This window comes from Cricetulus griseus, chromosome 3 (assembly GCF_003668045.3).
Source record: "Cricetulus griseus strain 17A/GY chromosome 3, alternate assembly CriGri-PICRH-1.0, whole genome shotgun sequence".
Taxonomy (NCBI): domain Eukaryota; kingdom Metazoa; phylum Chordata; class Mammalia; order Rodentia; family Cricetidae; genus Cricetulus; species Cricetulus griseus.
The window spans coordinates 53,149,994-53,170,564 of NC_048596.1; the positions used below are offsets into that span (position 1 = coordinate 53,149,994).

Here is a 20,571-nt window from a genome sequence, read left to right on the forward strand (position 1 = left end):
GTCATAAAAGAAACAGCTCACACAAAGGTGACCTCAGCACCTGGGATCACATGTCTTTAATCCCAGCACTAGGGAGGTGGAGACAGGAGTGTTATGGCTGGGTAGAGAAAGGAAATTAAGGAGGAGGAGACAGGATCTGACAGCCTTTTGCCTCTGAGAATTTGTGGAGACAGGATTGCCATTTCAGCTGAGTAGAGGTAAGATCTCCTGGCTTGGCTGCTTTGCTTCTCTGATCTCCAGTGGCTTTAATAAATCATAAACAATATATCACTACAGGCTGACCTCAAACTCACAAAGATCCACATGTTTCTACCTCCAGAGGGCTAGGATTAAAGGCGTATGCCACTACCACCCAGCGACCATTCTTTTTCTATGGAAAAAATTCTGATTTTAAGTCCCAACTTTTATAATTTTATTTTGGGTGGGGGGTCAAGGTAGGGTTTCTTTCTTTTTGGGGGGTTCAAGACAGGGTCTCTCTGTGGCTTTGGAGGTTGTCCTGTAACTCGCTTTGTAGACCAGGCTGGCCTCAAACTCAGAGATCTGCTTGCCTCTGCCTCTTAAGTGCTGGGATTAAAGGAGTGTGCCACAACCACCAGGCACAATTTTACTTTTGTAAGCATTATTTTCCTCAAGTTTGGCCCCCAAGAAACAAACTGTCATTTATTGTTGTATCTGCTATAATAGCGTGGTGTATGGCTTATACTAGTAGCTAATAACTATTATGATGGCAAAATTCTTTGGCATATACATGTGTTCTGTGGGTATGTGCATGTGTCCACCTGCACCTGTGCACACATACAGAGGCCGAGAGGATGACACTGCACGTCTTCCTCCATTTCTCCACCTTAGTTTTAGACATAAGTTTATTCACTGCAGCTGAAGCACACTGATTTGGTGAGGTTGGCCAGCCTATAAGCTCTAGGGATCCAACATCTCTGCCTCACGGGCACTCGGGCCACAGAGTACTGACCTCAGCTTTTATGGATACTGAGGATCTGAACTCAGACCTTTATGCTTTAGTGGTAGGCACTTTTCCATCCTCTAGAGCTGACATTTTGAATCAGGCTACACGAATTCTCAGTTCATATTTTCTAAAGCAGTAAAAGAGAATGATAATATTTGTCTCTGAAACTAATAAGGAGTGAAAGAGAACACGTGGGGCTGGAGAGATGCGTCAGTGGCAAAGGGGCATGGGCTGTTCTTCTAGAGGATCCTGGTTTGATTTCCAGCACTCACATGGCTGCTCACAACTCTAGCTCCAAGGGATCCAACACCCTCTTTTGCCTCTGCAAGTATGGGCTCATGAGTGTTACACATACATGCATGTAGGCAAAACACCTACATACATACATAAAATTTACAAAAGTGAAAGAAAAACATAAAAATATTTTGCTGCTAGGTATGGTGGCACATAACCATAGCATTTGGGAGGCTAAGATAGGAGAAGGGTTATGAATTCATGGCAGATCTAGACTTCAGAGTGAGATTGTGTCTTTAAAAGTTCTTTTAAAAAATACTTTATATCCTCTATCAATGGAACTATGTCCTAGACCCTCAAGTAACTTCATTTGCATTAATTCCTATGGAGTGTGACAAATGGCTGGGTTCACTAAAAAATTGTTGGGTAATATAATTGAAATGTTCTGTTGCATATAAGTATTATTCTATAACACAATTTAGATGTAATCCCCCCAAATTCACATAAATCCTACTTAACTATTAAAAAAATACTTTGCATCAGCCAGGCTGTAGTGAAATAAACCTTTAATCCCAGCACTTGGGAGACTGAAGCAGGCCAATCTCTTGTGAGTTTGAGACCAGCCTGGTCTACAGAGCCAGTTCCAGGACAGCTAGAAAACCTATTTTGAAAACAAAAACAACAACAACAACAAAACTTTGCTGCTGGGTATGATGGTGCATGCCTTTAATCTCAGCACTTGGAAAGTTGAAGCAGAAGTGTCTTTAGTTCTAGATTATGACTGGACTTCATGACAAGTATCAATCTAGCAAGGGCTATTACCAAATAAGATTTTGTCTCAAAAACCATGAAAAGGGGCTGGAGAGATGGTTCAGGAGTTCAGAGCTCTGACTGCTATTCCAGAGAAACAGGGTTCAATTCCCAACACCCATATGGTGTTCACAATCATCTGTAACTCTAGTCCCAAGAGATCTAATGCCCTCTTTTGGCCCCTTCAGACACCTGACACACACATGGTTCACAGATACACATGCAAGCAAAGTACCCATATACATAAAATAAATAAATAGATAAATAAAAATAAAAAAGAGTTGGGGATACATCTCAGGTGGTAGAGTCATTACTAAGTATGTATGAAGTTCTAGGTTCAATCCCTAGCACTGAATAAACCAGGTGTGGTGATGTACTCCTATAATCCTAGGCAGGAGGATCAGGAGTTCAAGAATATCATCAGATATATAGGCTAGCCTGGGATATATGAAACCTTGTTGCAAAAAAAATGAAACACACATGCACTCACCCACAAATGAATGCAAAGGACCAATAGTAGAGGCTCATGCTTGTAGGCCCAGTACTTGGGAGGCAGAAGCAGAAGGCTCTCTGAAAGTTCAAAGCTAGCTTGATCTACACAAGTTCCAGGCCAGGCAGTAATATAATAGTGAGACCTGTGTCCAAAAATAAACCAAAACCAAAACAAACGAAAAAGCAGCTTTTGAACTTCTTTTTTTTTCCCGAGACAGGGTTTCTCTGTGTAGCTTTGGAGCCTATCCTGGCACTTGCTCTGGAGACCAGGCTGGCCTCGAACTCACAGAGATCCGCCCGCCTCTGCCTCCCGAGTGCTGGGATTAAAGGCATGCGCCACCAACGCCCAGCACTTTTGAACTTTTATATGCACATAAATGTATGCAAATGTTTTCTAGCCTGGATGTATGGCAGGCATTGGACTCATCTATTTGAAATCCATACCATAATCTTAGAAACAAGCTAATCTCATTTGACAGGTAAAGGGACAGACTGGGATACAGGACCAGGAGCCCAGAACTACAACTGCTAGCCCAATGCTTTCACCAGTTTACAAAGCAGTCTCCCCGGCTCAGTCTTCTTTCTGGAAATCTCTAACAAGCAGAGCTATGTAGAAAAGGAATGAACATGAACTTGGAACAAAGCAATGGCAAATGTTTCCAATTAAAATGAAGACACAGCCACTTGTCAGTGTATTTATTGCCCAGTTTCCTGAACGTCAAACACCAGGCGGTGGTTGAGATCGTGGCATTCTCAGAGTCCTGGAAGGCAGCAGCAGTCCTCCAGAAGATCCTCTGTGCCAACTGCCACAACAGAGCTGCCCTGTCTGGGAACCCTTGTGGAAACAAACAAAAACCAGCCTCAAAGGCACTCATACTTTAGTGAGACTTGAGAACAGATACGGTCTTCTTTGCATGGAGACACCAATTTACCAGGTAGTGTTTGTGATTCAGTTTGAGGGAAATAACAGAAGTCTGGGTGTGGATCCATCCTTGGCTTAAGGAGTAAATAATTTCTTCAGAAATTGTCTGATTTTTTTCCTACCTCCAGCTCCTGGATGATGACTTCCTTGTCCTCTATTTCTTCTCCTCTAGAAGGTAAGCAGATAGGTACCATAAGACAGCAAGCCCTGTCTAGCATCTGCTCTGTGGCACTAAAGACAGCAGATACATTACAGCCTGGCTGACCCAGTACTCACCTTACATGGTGTGGTTTGAGCATTAACTGCATCCCCCCAGTTTTCTCTGTTAAGCTTCCAAGACCTTCTATTACCGATATAATGGTTAATAATTTTTTAGAGCATATTTTTAAAAGTCTACTAGATTGGAAGGGGTTCAGAGCACTGAACCTAGGGCTTTGTAAATCTAGTGCAAATACTCTACTTCCAAGCCACACGTTAAGCTCACTATTTAAATTTGTTCGAACTGCCAAGAATGGCAGCACATGCCTGTAATCCTAGTACCTGAGAGGTGAAAGCAGATGGAGTTCAAGACTAGACTCAGCAGCACAGTGCATACAGCTGGCCTGGACTGCAAGAAACCCTGTCTCAAAAAATTATTTTAACTGATAAATAGAAACAAAAATTTTTGAGACCTCATGAGATATTTCTTTCTTTTTCCCTAAGACAGGGTCCCACTGTATGAATTGCTCTGGTTATCCACAAACTCACTCTGTGTACCAGACTGGCCTCAAACTCAGAGATTTGCTTGCTTTCTGCCTCCCAAGTGTTGGGACTTGCCGGGCGTTGGTGGTGCACGCCTTTAATCCCAGCACTCGGGAGGCAGAGGCAGGTGGATCTCTGTGAGTTCGAGACCAGCCTGGTCTACAAGAGCTAGTTTCAGAACAGCCTCCAAAGCCACAGAGAAACCCTGTCTCGAAAAACAAAAAAAACAAAAACAAAAACAAAAAAACCAAGTGCTGGGATTTAAAAAAAGGAATTTATTTAAAATTTTATTCTATGTGCATTGGTCTGAAGGTGTCAGATCCCCTGGAACTGGAGTTACAGACAGTTAGTTGTGAGCTGCCATGTGGTTTTGGGAATTGAACCCAAAATGAACCTGAGTTCTCTGGAAGAACAGCTAGTGCTCTTAACTGCTGAGCCATCGCTCTAGCCCCCAAATGCTGGGATTTTAGAAGTTTAACACCGGGGGCTGGCGAGCTGACTCAGAGGTTGAGAGCACTGACTGCTCTTCCAGAGGTCCTGAGTTCAATTCCCAGCAACCACATGGTGGCTCACAACCATCCATTATGAGATCTGGTGCCCTCTTCTGGTGTGCAGGTATACATGGTAGCAGAATGTTGTATACATAATAAATAAATGAAATCTTTTAAAAAAAAGTTTAACACCATACTGGACTTCATCATTGTATCTTAAAAATGTTTTTTGTTTTTGTTTTTTTTTTGAGACAGGGTTTCTCTGTATAGCTTTGGAGCCTGTCCTGGAACTCACTCTGTAGACCAGGCTGGCCCCATACTCACAAAGATTTTAAAAAAATTTACCCAGTACTTGGGAGGCAGAGGCAGGCAGATCTCTGTGAGTTCCAGGTCAGCCTGGTCTCCAGAGCAAGTGCCAAGATAGGCTCCAAAGCTACACAGAGAAATCCTGTCTTGAAAAACCAAAATAAACAAACAAACAAATAAACAAACAAAATTTAAGTTACTTTTCCCCCTATTTTTATTTTATGCGTATGGGTGTTTTGTCTGCATGCATATCTATTTGCCACATGTGTGAAAGTGCCCACATATGGAAAGAGGGCATTGGATCTCTTTGGTTGGAGTCACAGTTGATTGTGGGTGATGGTAATTGAACCCTGGTCCTGTGTAAGAGCAGCCAATGCTCTTAACCCCTGAGCCATCTGTCTCTTTTAAAGTATGTGTGATGGCTATTCTTGGTTGTCAGCTTGACTACATCTGGAATTAATCAAAACCCAAGTGGGTGGATACATCTGTGAGGAATTTTTCTTAATTATCATTTGAAGGGAGAAAACCCACTTTTATTCCACATCTTTTGAGGTGAGAAGATACACTTTAATCTGGGCCACACCTTCTGCTGGCAGCCTATATAAAGGACATGGGAGAAGGAAGCTTGCTATCTTTGTCTGCTTGTTCTTGTTCTTCTGTCAAGTCCATTCCTTCACTGGCATTAGAGCCTGCTTCTTAGAGATTCAGGTATATACTAAAGACTAGCTGAGACATCCAGACTCATGGGCTGAACAACTATTGAATTCTTAGGCCTTCTATTGGTAGATAGCCATTGTTGGACTAGCTGGACCACAGACTACATTTTACCTATATGTATGTCTGTGAACCACATGCATGTGGTACTTGTGGAGGCTAGGCTAGAAGGCCATCACATCCACTGGAATTAAAGTTACAGAAGAAGTCACCACATAGTTTTGGGAAACAGAACTGGAATCTGGAAGAGAAGTCAGTACTCTTAACTGACAAGTAATTTCTCCAGACCTATTTATAATTTATTTATTTGTTTGTTTATTGTTGTTTTGAGACAAGGCATATTGTCCCTACTTCAGGAAATTTCATCAATAACAAACATAGTGAATACTAAGCATCTGGGAAAGCCTAACCAGGTGCTATTGAGGTCACTCCCCTGGACTAAGTCAGGCAGAGATGATGACCTGGAAGAAAGCACTTGCCTGTGCTAGCATGAGCTATTATCCTGCTTTTCAAATTACCTGATACTGTCGCCATATCTGATTTTGAATTTATAAACCTTGGATCCTGCATGAAGGAACCTTGTCTCTGGAAATGGGTAGGTGAATGGTTTTAAACTCATTGTTTCTTGACAGTTAGCCTAAAAAAAAAGTAGAAATATTAATCAGTAAAAAGCTTAAGTTGTCTCTTTAAATATAGGAAAGGAAGCTTGTTGATCTGCAGTATCTCTTGAAGGGTAAATGTTAAACACAGTACCAGTGCCCATGAACCAGGCTCACTCGGCACTGCTAATTTTACCCGGATCCTTCTCCTACCTATACAGTAAAGATACATGGTGTGTTGGACCCCCATCCAGATAAAGGCAAAAAGACAACATTCAAGTTTGAGTTTTGTGACTGTGCCGGTTAGGTGTGGTTTTGGTTTGTTTGCTTTGTTAACTTGACATAACCTAGAATCATCTGGAAGAGGGACCCTCAGTTGAGGAAATGCTTCCATTAGATTGGCCTGTGGGCAAGTCTTCGGGGCATTGTCTTGGTTAGTAACTGATGTGGGAGGACCCTGCCCACTGTGGGAAATGCCATGTCTATACAGGTGGTCCTGGGTTGTACGGAAAAAGTAGGCTGAGCAAGCCAGGGGGAACAATTCAGTAGACCCGTCCTGCATGGTCTGTGCTTCAATTCCTGCGTAGGCTTTCCCAGATGACGTACTGTAACCTCTAAGCCAAATAGACCCCCTTTTCTCCTATTTGCTTTTGGTCATGGAGATTTATGTACTAATAGAAAGAAAACCAAGACAGCTCACATTTGGCATAAGCTCAGGAATAAAATCAAGGACACTATGATTCTCTAAATTACTAGAGCTTTTCTGTGCCTCCCTTCACTTTAAAGTAGAGATAATAAACACTGCAGTTCCTTGGCCTTTGCATGCAGAACTTTAAATAAAAAGTAGGTCCACAGTTTCCAAGGATCAAAGTTTCCTATATACAACTCCTGGACATTGATTTTAGAAGAAGCAACTAATGTAATAAACAAAATAGGCACAAAAGAGAATATTGGTTTGAATCTCAACTCTAATGTCCCTACTTGGTTTCTGAATGTCAGTCTCTCCTCTCTTCTCTCAATCTTTCCTTTGGCCTCAAACTCAGAGATCTGCCTGCCTCTGCCTCCCAAGTGAGGTATTAAAGGCGTGTGCCACCACCACCCTACAAGTTCTTACTTTGTAACCCAGGCTGGCTTGGAACAATGTAGCCTAGGCTGCCTTCAAACCCATGTCAATCCTCCAGCCTCAAACTTGAGCCTTAGTTTTCTTATTATACAGTAACAGTTGTTTTTGCTTTTTGATAACAGTGTCCCATGTAGTTCAGGCTGGCCTTGAACACCCTATGTACCCGAGGATGACCTTGAACTGATCCTCAATCCTCTAACTCCCAAGGGCTGGGAAAATAGGGTTTTTGCTGTTGTTTTGTTTTGAAGATAGGTCTTGGTGTGTCACCCAGTCTGGCCCTGTCTTAGTTAAGGTTTCTACTGCTGTGACAAAACACCATGACTAAAACCAAGCTGGGCAGGAGCGGGTTTGTTAGGCTCACACTGCAGCATTGCTGCTCAGTGTCTGACCCCAGCTGTTTGGATACACTGCAGCATTGCTGCTCAGTGTCTGACCCCAGCTGTTTGGATATACTGCAGCATTGCTGCTCAGTGTCTGACCCCAGATGTTTGAACAAGTTGGGCAGGAATGGGTTTATTAGGCTCACACTGCAGCATTGCTGCTCAGTGTCTGACCCCAGCTGTTTGGATACACTGCAGCATTGCTGCTCAGTGTCTGACCCCAGATGTTTGAACAAGTTGGGCAGGAATGGGTTTACTAGGCTCACACTTCAGCAGTGCTGCTCAGTGTCTGACCCCAGCTGTTTGGATACAATGAGAGGTGGCTGGAGCAGGGACTATTTAGACTAGGATTTCAGTAAAAAATCAAGAGCAATTGTTGTCAACTGCAAAGTTACCAGAGGGAAAATGCAATGCATATCCTGAGGGGGGAAAATGGTGAATGTCCCTTGCCCAAGGCCCAGCAGGAATTCAAGGTATAGTTGATCAGTTTTGGCTACAGATTATTTTTCTAAGTAGGCAGAGAGCCCACCTGGAGAGGCTTAGGTTGCTGCCACAGAAACTCAGTTATTCAGAGAGTTGTAGATTCAGTAACCTCCTCATAACCTAAGACCCGGGGGCACCTGAGCAAAAAAAGGACGTTTGCCAAAAATGACTATCCAAAGAGGAAACTTCATGTGCTGCACCACGGCTGGCTGGCTGAGAAAAGAAAAACAACTCTCTTCTAGCCGAGGCCTGTTCCTATTAGCTGCTGGCTGCCTGCTTCAGATACAAACACTATACACTAATTACCTCATTTGAAGATAAACATTAGACAGTATGGTCCAAGACAACCACAGGGCAGCAGTGGCTCAAGGACTTCACAGGGTTATTTTACAACTTTGACTACTGTAGTCATGGTGACACTGGGTACCAGTAACTATTATCAAGTTGATGGGACCTTATAGAATAAAGGTCAGACTCAGAACCCACTTGTTGGTGACTACAGTCATGAAGGCAAGAAACAAAGGAAGAAAGGTTACAGGAAGTACAAAAGACACAGAAGATGAGATCAGGAGACCACAGCTTGACTTGGTTTTTTTCTTTCCCCAAACAGGGTCTCAGTATGAAGCCCAGGCTGGCCTGGGATTCAAAGTCCTCCTGCCTTAGCTTCCCAAGTGCTAAAACTAAAGCGACTTCTACTTCATAGAAACCATTAGGCCCTGGAAAGTAACTCAGCCTCTTCATTTCTTAGTTTCCACAGCAGACACAGTGATGATTCTACCTACTCCTGAAACTACAGGGTTAAATGAACTACTGTTATAAACAGCCACCTCATAAACACCCCCAAACCATATAAGCATCAGCTATTAATGATGGATTTTTCTGTGCATGTGTGTATGATACACACGAGCATGTGGGGTAGGTGCTCCTGTGTGTGCAATGTATAAACCAGAGTAGTACATGGGGAGTTTTCCTCTATCATCTCTGCCTTTCTGCCTCCAGAGCAGGTTTCTCACTGAAGCAGAAATTTCCTGTTTTGGTGAGGCTGGCTAATCAGTGAGCTCCTGGCATCCTCCTGTCCCCACTCCCATCCCCTGAATGCTGGGGTTATGGGCAAGCACAGTCTGCCTGGCCTTTTTTTTATATGGGTGCTGAGGATTCAAACCCACACTCTCATGATTGCAGAGCAAACATAATTATCTACTGCCCCCCATGATTGAAGAGCATTTCTTTTAATGCTTTACAAGAAAAGCAAATTTAAGAGAGCAAAACTGGGCTGGAGGTGGTGGTGCATACTGTTAATCCCATCACATGGGAGGCAGAGACAGGCAAATCTCTGTGAGTTTGAAGCCAGCCTGGTCTACAGAGTGAGTCCCAGGAAAGTCAGGGCTACACAGAGAAATCTAGTCTAGAAAAACCAAAAACAGGAAGAAAGAAATTGCTTAGCTTTAACACAAACATACAATCTGTCACGAGCTTCCCAAATATTAGATTTAAATGACATGTAAGGCAGATTTTTCAAGGGTTAGGTAATTTGTTTCACATGAGGAAACATGTGGGTCGGTACACAGACCTGAAGTGGGACCGAATGTTAGTGAGGATAACAATGGGTTGCCATGCAAGGCAACACAGGAACACATGGTCTCTACACACCTACAGGAAAAATTCTCTACAACATTGGAGAACAGAGACTACATTTATTCAACATTCATTTACACAGCAAACCTACCTAACCTGGCAGGCCACTGAGATCACAAACTAGTGTGGACAACAATGTAGGAGGATCCTATTAACGTTACAAAACCAGATTTCAGGATTGAGGTCAAGGGCACATGCATTTTCTCCTTCTTTTTCCAAAGTTCTTGGTAGTCTCAAGAAATCTTCCCATTACCACTGAAGTAGTTTCAGAATCTCTGAAAGCCTGTATTTTCAACTAGAGCAGTGGTTCTCAATTGTGGGTCACAAACAACCCACTCACAAGGGTCACATAACAGATACCCTGCATATCAGATATTTACATTACAATTCATGAGGAGCCACAGTAAAGAGGTGCAGCATTAAGAAGGTTGAGAAGAGAACCACTGAAGACAAGACACTTATAGTTCAAAATATGTCATTTCAGAGGGCATTGGAGGGAGCAACTTACCAAAGGAGGAAACGGCTTTCATGCTCACACAGTCCTATATGAAAGCAGGCTGAGGCTTGATTGCTAAGAGTACGGTTTCTTTGGTCCATGAAATTTTCACTACAGTCTATCATCATGTAGTCATTTTATTAAACTGTATCCCTGGGCACTCTCTTGACTCAGGTAACTCATTCTGGGTTCAAATATATCAAGCCAAAATATAAACTTTTCTGATTAGTGGTTATTAAAATTATAATTTGGGGTATGAAGAGTTAAACCACATTTCTCTTCAAGATGCAACCCCTGCCCCCTGAAGACAAGGTTTCTCTGAGTAACAGCCCTGGCTGTTCTGACACTTTGTAGACCAGGCTGGCCTCGAACTCAGAGAGATTCACCTGTCTCTGCCCCTGAGTGCCAGGATTAAAGACATGGGACACCACTGCCTGGCCTCAAGATGCATTTTCAAGTGCTGGGCATGGTGAGTGGTACATATCTTTATCTTCATGGAGGCAAGATATCTGAGTTTGACACCAGCCTGGTCCACATAGTGAGTTCTAGGATACCTAAGGCTACAGAGACCTTGTCTCAACAAAACAAAAACCTGCTTCTTCCATTTGTAGGCTAATTGTGCTGACTAATTAGAGAGGACGCACACATGTGAGCCTTATTGCATGGCTTTTTTTTTTTTTTCAAGGCAGAGTTTCTCTGTGGCTTTGGAGGCTGTCCTGGAACTAGCTCTTGTAGACCAGGCTGGTCTTGAACTCACAGAGATCTGCCTGCCTCTGCCTCCCGGGTGCTGGGATTAAAGGCATGTGCCACCAACGCCCGGCTTTGCATGGCATTTTTAAATAAATTCAACAGCTAGGGATACACAGAGAAACAAACAAAAACAAAGTGTTAAGTTGTGTGGCAGTGGTACACACCTTTAATCTCTACTCTCTAGAGGCAGGTGGTAGATCTCTGGGTCCAGGCCAGCCTGGTCTACATTGTAAGATCCTGCCTCAAGAAAAAAATGTGGGTCTTTCCCAGCCATCTGCATGGTGGATGGATGAAAGGCCTGCACTAACATGGGGTTAGCTCGTTAAACAACTGCAATAAAACCTCTTGCTGTTTGCATAAAAAAAAAGAAAGAAGGAAAGAAAGAAAGAAAGAAAGAAAGAAAGAAAGAAGAAAGGAAGAAAAAGAAAAAATGTGTTAAGATATGGGATAGGAAGAGACTGATGATCTAGTCCAGGTTCTTGTAAACTTCCACACTTATTGAGATCATTCTGTTTTTTCACCTGCTTCTTCCTCTTTCTGGTAAACATAACCTATAAAATCAGCCTCTGTTTAGTAAGAGTTTTGCCTTTAGAGTTGGTTTTGTTTAGCGGGAAAGGATAAACTTAATAGTTGCAAAGATACCCTGAAAATGAAATTAAAAGGCTTTGGTGGACAACTTAATAAACCAGAACGAGTCAAAGTTAAACTCTTAAATTCCTCAATTGTACTTGAGCACACATCTTCCACACCCCACTCAGCCATACTGGAAGCTAGTGGAAACTACCTCTGCTCATCGGGTCCAGGACTGTGCTCCTATTCTAGAAAACAATGTTTTCTCATTTCTCTGCCCTGCCCAATGTCAGATCCAAAAATTATGGAACAAATGGCTAACTGGTGTCTATTAGCCCCAAAGAGCATCCTGGCTCCTCTCAGCTCTTCTCACTCTGCCCCTTCTACCAGCTTCACATGCCAGCATTACCCTGCCACTTCAGCCATGCGCTCTCTTGGTCCTCTTGCTGCCCCACCCCTACCCTCTACTTGCTCTCCCCACCCTCCTCTCATGGCCTGGTTCAGTTTACTGGTCTCTACTCTACTACTTTCTCTCCCTGCTCTGAACTCTTCCAGACGCCTCTGGCTGTACTCTCCTTTATATCTACAATAAAAACATTTCCCTCAACTATACTTTGGAGCAGTCATGACTTCATTTTACACATCTCTCTTCCTTCCAAGGGACTTGGCCTTTCCTAACTGAACCAAGCTGCTGATGTGACTCTTCCAATGTATGGATGGATGGATCATTTGTCTCTTCTGGCTTTTGCCACCCACCATTTTGTGGCCTGTGACATGATGACCAACCTGTCTATTAGTATTCATGTCACACTGACTTCACTGCAACGCTCTCAAGATTCTACCTGTCCCAGGAACCTAAAAACCATTTGGATGTAAAACCACAGATAATAGGGATGTTTTAATTTTAGATATACCAACTGAGCCATTGCTTAATACAGTAAACTAGAAGATTGCAAAAGAAAGTGAGGCAAAGTCCATATGGCAAAAGAATACCCTCATCTTCTACAATGTTCAGCTATAAGCCCTGCATCTTTGAGCTATATAACTCAAGGGCCTTAGAGGCAGAAGAAAGGAACAAGGAAGTATGAAAGAATGCTCCCAAAATATACATTTTAATCTTGGCATGAAACAATGGCAGACTCTGAGGAAATTAAGTTAATAGGAAAACTGAAGCTGGGTGTGGTGTCTCCTGCCTGTAATTCTAGCACTGAGGAAGCTGAGGTAGGAGGATTGGTGAAAATTCAAAGCCAGCCTGGGCTACACAGCAAAACTGTCTTAAAAGAGAAAAGAAAATGGGGAAAAAAGCCTTTTATATAAGGAAAGAAAATTTCACTCAGGACATTTGAAATATTTTACTAGCTTTAGTACAATTTTTGGCCAGATATTTTCAATAAAATAATTGTACTCATAAGTTTATGAGGATAGATTTGAAAAAGCCTGGAGATACAAGCCCGTAATCAGCTACTCTGAAGGCTGACATGGGCCAAATTCAAGACCCAATGGGGATACAGACTGAGTTCAAGGCCAATTTTAGGCAATTTAGGGAGACAGTCTCAAATTTTAAGCACATAAAAACAAAGGCTCAATTGCAGAGTACTTGCTTAGCATGCATGAAGCTCCAGGTTCTATCCCTACTACTACACACACACAAATGACAGGTCTGCCAGGAGGTCATCTGATTTGGACAAAGTTAGACATCAAAGTTAAGACTAAACAAGCAGCCTTGTATAGTGGCACACACTTTTAATCCCAGAATCTTTTTGTTTGTGGGTATGCATGTGCCACAGAAAACACAAGGAGGTAGAGGTTAATTCTTCTAAGTAGAACCCCTAGATGACACTCAGCTGTCAGGATTGGCAGCAGGTACCTTTACCCCCTGAACCATCTCACTGGCCCTGCTTTAGGAATTTTGATATCTGGCTGCTGAGATGAAGGACTGTGAACACACAAACAGAAGCTTAGAGGCCAGTTAGAAAGCTGATGCTGACTTGGACCTGGAGCTTCGGCAGTGAATAACTGAACATGAGATACACTTTACATTCATGGAAGGGTTGATATGGGAATCAAGGATGGCTTTTGGAAACTGAGTAAGTAATAGTGCCTACTCTTTACTGAGGACTCTGGAGAAAGTTCTAGGAGGTAGAACTCACAGCTCTGTTTCTGTGAAGTCTAGCAAGACTTACACATTACCTGGTTATGCTGTGCAAGGATGGAATCAGGAGGGAAATGTTTCAGTGGTGCTTGAAGCTGTTAGAAGGAATGATACCATCTAGGGAGTAAGTACAGAGAATGGACAAAGGCCTTCCTCATCTCATGAGGATGGTTATAGAGTCTACCCTAAACCAGAAAGCAAGCAGTGAAGGGCATCATAAAAACCTCTGGCCTCTATGCAAACACATGCATGCACATCTGCACTCATATGTACGTACACACATATGTATATATGTACGTACATATATATACACATATGTATATAGTGCACACACACAAACTAGATGGTTGATTGTGTTTTGCTCTGTTGTTTTAATATAGGTTCTCAAGCAGCCCTGGCTGGCCTTTAACTGTAACTTTAACTTGCCTCTACCTTTCAAGTTCTGGGATTACCAAAGTCTAGTTTACTGGTTGTAATGTGTGTGTGTGGGACAACCTGTGTGGTGGTTTGAATGAGAATGGTCCCTACATAGGCTCATATATTTGAATGCTTGATCTACAGTTGGCAAACTGTTTGAAAAGGATAAGAATTAGGATGTGTGTGGCCTTATTGGAGTAGGTGTGGTCTTGGAGTAACTGTTGTTGTGAGTGGGCTTTGAGATTTCAAAAGCCCACACCAGGCCCAGTCTGTCTGTCTCGGCCTGCTGCCTGTGGACAAGGACGTAGCTCTCAGCTGCTTGTCCAACATCATGTGTATTTGCCACCATGTTCCCCACCATGGTAATGGACTAATCCTCTAAAACCATAAGCAACTCCCAATTAAATACTTTCTATTATAAGAGTTGCCTTGGTCATGGTGTATCTTCACAGCAATTGAACAGTAACTAAGAGAATCTGGAACAGGAGACCAGGAAAAGGATCAGATTAAGGAGACATCTGTAGTTCCAGACAGAAGTTCCAGATGAAAGTAGAGCTGAAGCTGGGCAGTACTGGCTCATGCCTTCAATCCCAGTACTGGGGAGGCAGAGGCAGGCGAATCTGAGTTCAAGGCCAGCCCAAGTAATGATAAGTGTTTACTCCATCCGCCTGAGCCCTGCCACCACGTGGGTGCCCAGAATAACACAGAGTCTTATATTAGTTTACAGTGCTGCTGGCCAATTGACTAGGATTTCTTATATGCTAGCTCAGTCTTAATTATCATAAATCTATGTATTTTATAAGACTTATCTTATCAAGGATGCCTTCCGCTGACGTCCTCTTCCCAGGATCACATGATGGCTCCAGAGCAGAGAGCAGAAGGAAGAGGAAGAACAAGAGGATGATTTCCTTCTTGTCCCTGCTTATATTCTGAGTCTGCCTGCTATGCCACTTCCTGCCTGGATCTCTTTACTACATTCCCCAGAATCCTCCTTGACTCCTATTCCCACCTATCTTGGCTCCCCTATTGGCCAACAGTGCTTTATTCAACAACCAATAAGATAAACATATACATATAAGGATGTCCCCTCCCCCGTCCCCCATCAAGCCTGGTCTACAGAGTGGGTTCCAGGACATTCAGGGATACACAGAGAAATCTTATCTCAAAAAAACAAGAAAAAAAGTAGAGCTGAAATGTAGAGTGACTTGAAAGATGCTCATTCACAATTTGGTGACTTGACAAGGTGAAGGAAAGGGAACATTCAAGGATGACTCCCAAAGCAATGTTTCATGGTTCACACCTATAATCCTAACACTCAGGAGGACGAAGGACAAGAACTGCTATAAGTTTGATGGCTCGTTGCTTGAGCTCAAGTGTCAGACCCTGTCTCAAAAAAGGAAAGAGAGCTGAGGAGATAGTTCAGAGTTAAAAAGTGTTTGCCCTGCAAGTATGAAGACCAGAGTTAGGGTCTTCAAAACCCATGTAAATGCTCGTTGGCTTGTAATTCCAGCCTCAGAAGACAGAGACAGGGGCACTCCAGTGCAAGCCAACTAGTAAGACTAATTGTATTAACAAACTCTAGGTTTGATGAGGTAGAAGAGAAATGGAGGCGATTCCATCAACCTCAGGCCTAGTATACATGTAAATGCACACATACCCCACATACATATGAAAATGGAAAAAGAAAAATAAATGTTAAAAAAAAACTAAACAAAGAGAGATCCCCAGTTACTTTGACACCTAACTGAAGATATACACATGCCCTTCCTGGAGAAAACAGGAAGTCTTGGAAAGTAAGTTCTTTGTTTTATTTTTTTTCTTTAAATATTATTGTTGTTCTGTTATCATTATTATTTTGTGTGTATGGGTGTTTTGCCTCTATGTATGTTTGTGCACCACACTGAGCTTGGTGCCCCCAGAGGCCAGAAGAGGACATCAGATCCCCGGGGAACTGGAGTTACTGATAGCTGTGATCCCCACATGAATGATGAGAATCAAAGAGGATGTCAGCAGCCACACTTCTGATCCCACTACTTACAGGGAGGTGGAGGCAGGAGGATCGGAAGTTGAGTTTCAGCCAACTTGGGCTACATAAGACCCTGACTCCATGAGACTCAAAACACAAAACCATAACCTCCCCCCCCAAAAAAAAGAAAAGAAAAAATGAAAATAAATAAAGAACAAAATCACCAAACAACAAAGAAAACAAAGCAAAACAAACAAACAAAAACAAACAAACAAAACCCAAAAAACAAACAAACAAAAACCAAAAACCTACATTGTGACAGGGAACATTTCAATGGAAGAAATCTTTTTTTCTTTTTTTCATGGCAACTGATAAACCTGGATTAGGGAGTGGTTATAAAATAGAATGAGCTCTCTGGGCTTGGGCTTAGGTTCCAGTGACCAGGCTAAACTCATGAAAGACGGTCAGGATCATAGGGAAGTGTGGGACCTGCTATGGTGCCTCCCTCCGGAAAATGGTGAAGAAAAATGAAACCAGCCAGCACGCCAAGTACACTTGCTCCTTTTGTGGCAAGACCAAGATGAAGAGAGGAGCTGTTGACATCCGGCACTATGGTTCCTGCATGAAAACAGGGACTGGTGGGGCCTGGACCTCCAACTGCTTCTGTCATCACATTGAAGTCGGCTATCAGAAGGAACTGAAAGACCAGTAGAAATGCTACCGCCTGAGACCTGCAGAGTCTCTAATAAATGGGTTAATTTACAAGAAAAATAAACTAGAATGAACACTTGGATTATCTGGAAATCTTTGTGCAGAGGCTTAGGTGGGGGAAGCTGGGTGTCTTGGAAAGCTAAGCAGCTGTCATAGGCCACGTGACACACTGGGTGTGATGGGGTTGAAGAACAGTACTCGGCAGCCCTGAGCTGGACACCATCTGGAGGCGGGGTCCTGGGGGCTGGCTGAGTCTTGGAGGTGGGCCAGTGACCATGGCCGCCACTTCCGCTCACGGCCTCGCCAGCTCTCCACACCCTTCTACAGCATGCGGGAGAGTCTCCACACCAGGCCCGAGGAGGAGACTTCACCGGGCCTGAGGAGTGGGGCCGGGCCCAGAAACTTCCCTCAAAGACCGGAAAGACACTCAAAACCAATCTCGTGGGAACACCAGACAGCGGGGCGGTTACCTCAGCCTCGAAGCGCCCGGGCTTGGCCCCACTTTGTCACTCGCACGCTGACGAGGGGTCCTCGAGCACCTCAGAAAAGTGGCCACGCTTGAGTTCCCGCTCAGAAACCTTTTCTCATAGAGAGGGCGCCAATTCCGAAGACTGCAGGCCAGGGAGCAGCGCTCTAGTCTATCGCTGATCTTGGCCTCGAGACAGATTTTCTGCGCAAGCGCAGCCCCGGGGCTTCCCGCCAGATCTCCTGCGCATGCGCAGGTTTGAGACCCGTTGGGGTTCCACAAAACTAAAACCTACACAAGCACACACTGAGGCTTTAAGCCTCCTTTAAAACCTCTGGGCTTTAAGCACGGCTCATGGCCTATTTGAACATATGTATTCTCTGAGTCAGCTGCAGTGTGCTGTTCTCTCTCTCTCTCTCTCTCTCTCTCTCTCTCTCTCTCTTGGTTTTTTCGAGACAGGGTTTCTCTCTATTGCTTTGGAGGCTGTTCAGGCTGGTCTCGAACTCACAGAGATCCGCCTGCCTCCCAATTGCTGAAGCGCTCTCTCTCTCTCTCTCTCTCTCTCTCTCTCTCTCTCTCTCTTTCTCTCTCTCTCTTGTTCTTGTTTGTTTTAACTCCCCACTCCCCTCGTGTGTGTGTGTGTGTGTGTGTGTGTGTGTGTGTGTGTGTGTGTGTGTGTGTGTGTGTTGTAAGACAGTTTACAGGAGGCATTTCTCTTCCTTCCTCCATGTGGGTTCTGGGAATTGAACTCAGGCCATGAGGCTTTTCCTGCAACTGCCATTACTAACTGAGCCAGGTCGCAGTCTGACTCTTTGCTTAGAGTTTTTACAGGACTACACTTAAGCCCATAATGGGCTGGATGCCCAGGCACGTTTTACTCTGAGATTTATTCATGGATTGCTCTTTTTTTATCCATCTGCTCCATGCTGGGCACGGTCCAGTCAGGTACAAGCCACTTTATGGTGTGTGCCAGGCATTATTCAGAGCACTGTGGTATACTTTCTCCTTTAATCCTCACTGCCATTTCCTAAGGCAGGTCTTCCATGTTCCAGTTTTAAAGCAACCAAGAAATGGAAGGTCTTATGGAGGCAACCAAAAAATGGAAGGTCCTGGATCAGTCATGGGTCTGCGTGGCATTCCACTTCCTGCTGGTCAGGTTTTGTGTTGTGAATCATTGGCATCTATGTGTACACAGCATTTGCTGCACTGGTGATGATGGCCTGCTTCTGTGGGAGATGACTCATGGCCTCATGTTGTCCAAGCTCCACATTCCTCGGCTTAACCTGCCATTCCCTCTGCAGGGACTGGCCCCGCCCCGTATTTCCACATGCCTCAACTTCATAGTCAGAGCAATTAAGCTCGTACTGGCTTAGGGAGAAGAAACTGAATCTCAGGGGTGGACTTGTTTTATTTAAAGAGGACGTCATGGGCTGGGGATGTTGCTCAGATGGCAGAGTGCATATGTGGCCTGTGCTAGAGCTCCCCTGTAGTCCTGGCACTCAACAGTAAAGGATCAGAGGTCAATGTCAGCCCCCAGCACACAGGGATTTAAGGACAGTCTGGGGTACATGAGACCCTGCCACACACACACACACACACACACACACACACACACAGAGAGAGAGAGAGAGAGAGAGAGAGAGAGAGAGAGAGAGAGAGAGAGAGAAGGCAGCTGGGTAGTGGTGGCACATGCCTTTAATCCCAGCATTTGGAAGGCAAGAGCAGGAGGATCTGTGAGTCTGAGACCAGCCTGGTCTACAGAGCTAGTTTCAGGACAGCCAGGAAACCACAGGACAACACAGAGAAACCCAGTCTGAAAAAAACAAAAACAAAAACCAGAAGGTTGGTCATGGTGGTGTACCTCTAATCCCAGAGAAAGAAGCAGATGCAGGTAAATCTGAATTCAAGACCAGCCTGCTATCCCATCTTCTCTAATCCTTTGCTCACTGGGACTCCCAAAACAAATCCTGTCCTTAGAAAGGGGTGGACTTGTAGGGAGGAGGGTGAAATACCCGGAAGACTTGGGATCCTCTTGGGAGGACCCAGATAGGGCATATCTCCTTTAAGAAGCCCTGCCGCCTACGTAGCACTTGGGTCCCTAGAGCTGGGGGAGGAGCCACTTCATCAATAGCTTCACTTCCTACTGCACCCGAGGCTCCTCCCTATCTCCCTTTGGGCTTCCCAGGGCCAATTCCTTGCCAGGCAACAGCCTTCAGTTCAGAAAAGCCAGCAGACTGGGAGCAAAGCTAGCTGGCTCAGAAAGGCAGCCCTGGGTGTGGAGCAGGGAGGTCTCCAAGAGTAAAGATGGTATCTTGTCAGCTCACACATCACTCCCCCTCTGTGCCAGATTATCTGGGTCACTGTAAGGGGGCAAAACCTGCTGGCCACCCAGGTGTGAGATGCATGGCTTAGAGAAGAGACCGGGTGACAGAAGACTGATTGAAGTGGCCTCCAAATGCTCTGAGGCTCTCTCCAGATAGCCTCTGTTCCTGCAGGTGGTGGCTGCATAGAACAGAAGGCAAAAATCCCAGGCAGAATGTGAAATTCCTAAAAAGATGAGCAACTGGCCGGGAAATCTACACCCCCACACAGCTGGAGAAAGCTCTTTAGAGGAGTGCTCCTTACAAAGGCTAAGATGTACCCATGGCACTTAGGGCCCAGGAGTGAGGTTTACGGGTCTGGCCATGATTGAACTTCTAAGTAATTTTGAGAGTCTCTGCCAAGTTCTTCCATGCCAGGTAAACATGAGCCTAAGACTGACAGGAAGAAAGGTCTTTGAGGGTGGGACAGCCATTGGATCTGTGAGATCCAGGGCAAGACTCCCTAGGGAGACTTCAGCATTCACTGGTTTAAAAAGAAGAGGGGCTGCAGCCTTTTTGCAAGGGAGTGAAAGCCTGCACACAGACCACACAGACACGGTCCTGAGGAATTCTCTCTGGGTGGGAATTACCCCAAAGGCACAGACAAGTCCTCATCGAAAAGAAGTCTAAGTTTTCCCAATGTGAGTCAAGCCTCTTTTTTTTCTTTGTCTTTGTCTTTGTCTTTGTCTTTTTCTTTTTCTTTTTCTTTTTCTTTTTTCTTTCCTTTTTCTTTCTTTCTCTCTCTCTCTCTCTCTCTCTCTCTCTCTTTCTTCTCTCTCTTCTTTCTCT

The 20,571-nt window shown here is 44.2% G+C and overlaps 1 protein-coding gene across 1 annotated transcript in view; it reads right to left on the minus strand.

Moving 5' to 3' along the window:
• The window catches only part of Majin (membrane anchored junction protein), a 34,105-nt gene extending 14,596 nt beyond the window's left edge, over positions 1-19,509 (minus strand). The window contains exons 1-3 of the mRNA XM_035443117.1: positions 19,284-19,509; positions 6,193-6,311; positions 3,545-3,590 (exon numbers count right to left, since the gene is read on the minus strand). Coding sequence (XP_035299008.1) covers positions 3,545-3,590; positions 6,193-6,293 — 147 coding nt within the window. The 5' untranslated portion in view covers positions 6,294-6,311; positions 19,284-19,509. The remainder of the gene's footprint in view (positions 1-3,544; positions 3,591-6,192; positions 6,312-19,283) is intronic.
• Between the last annotated feature and the right edge of the window lie 1,062 nt (positions 19,510-20,571).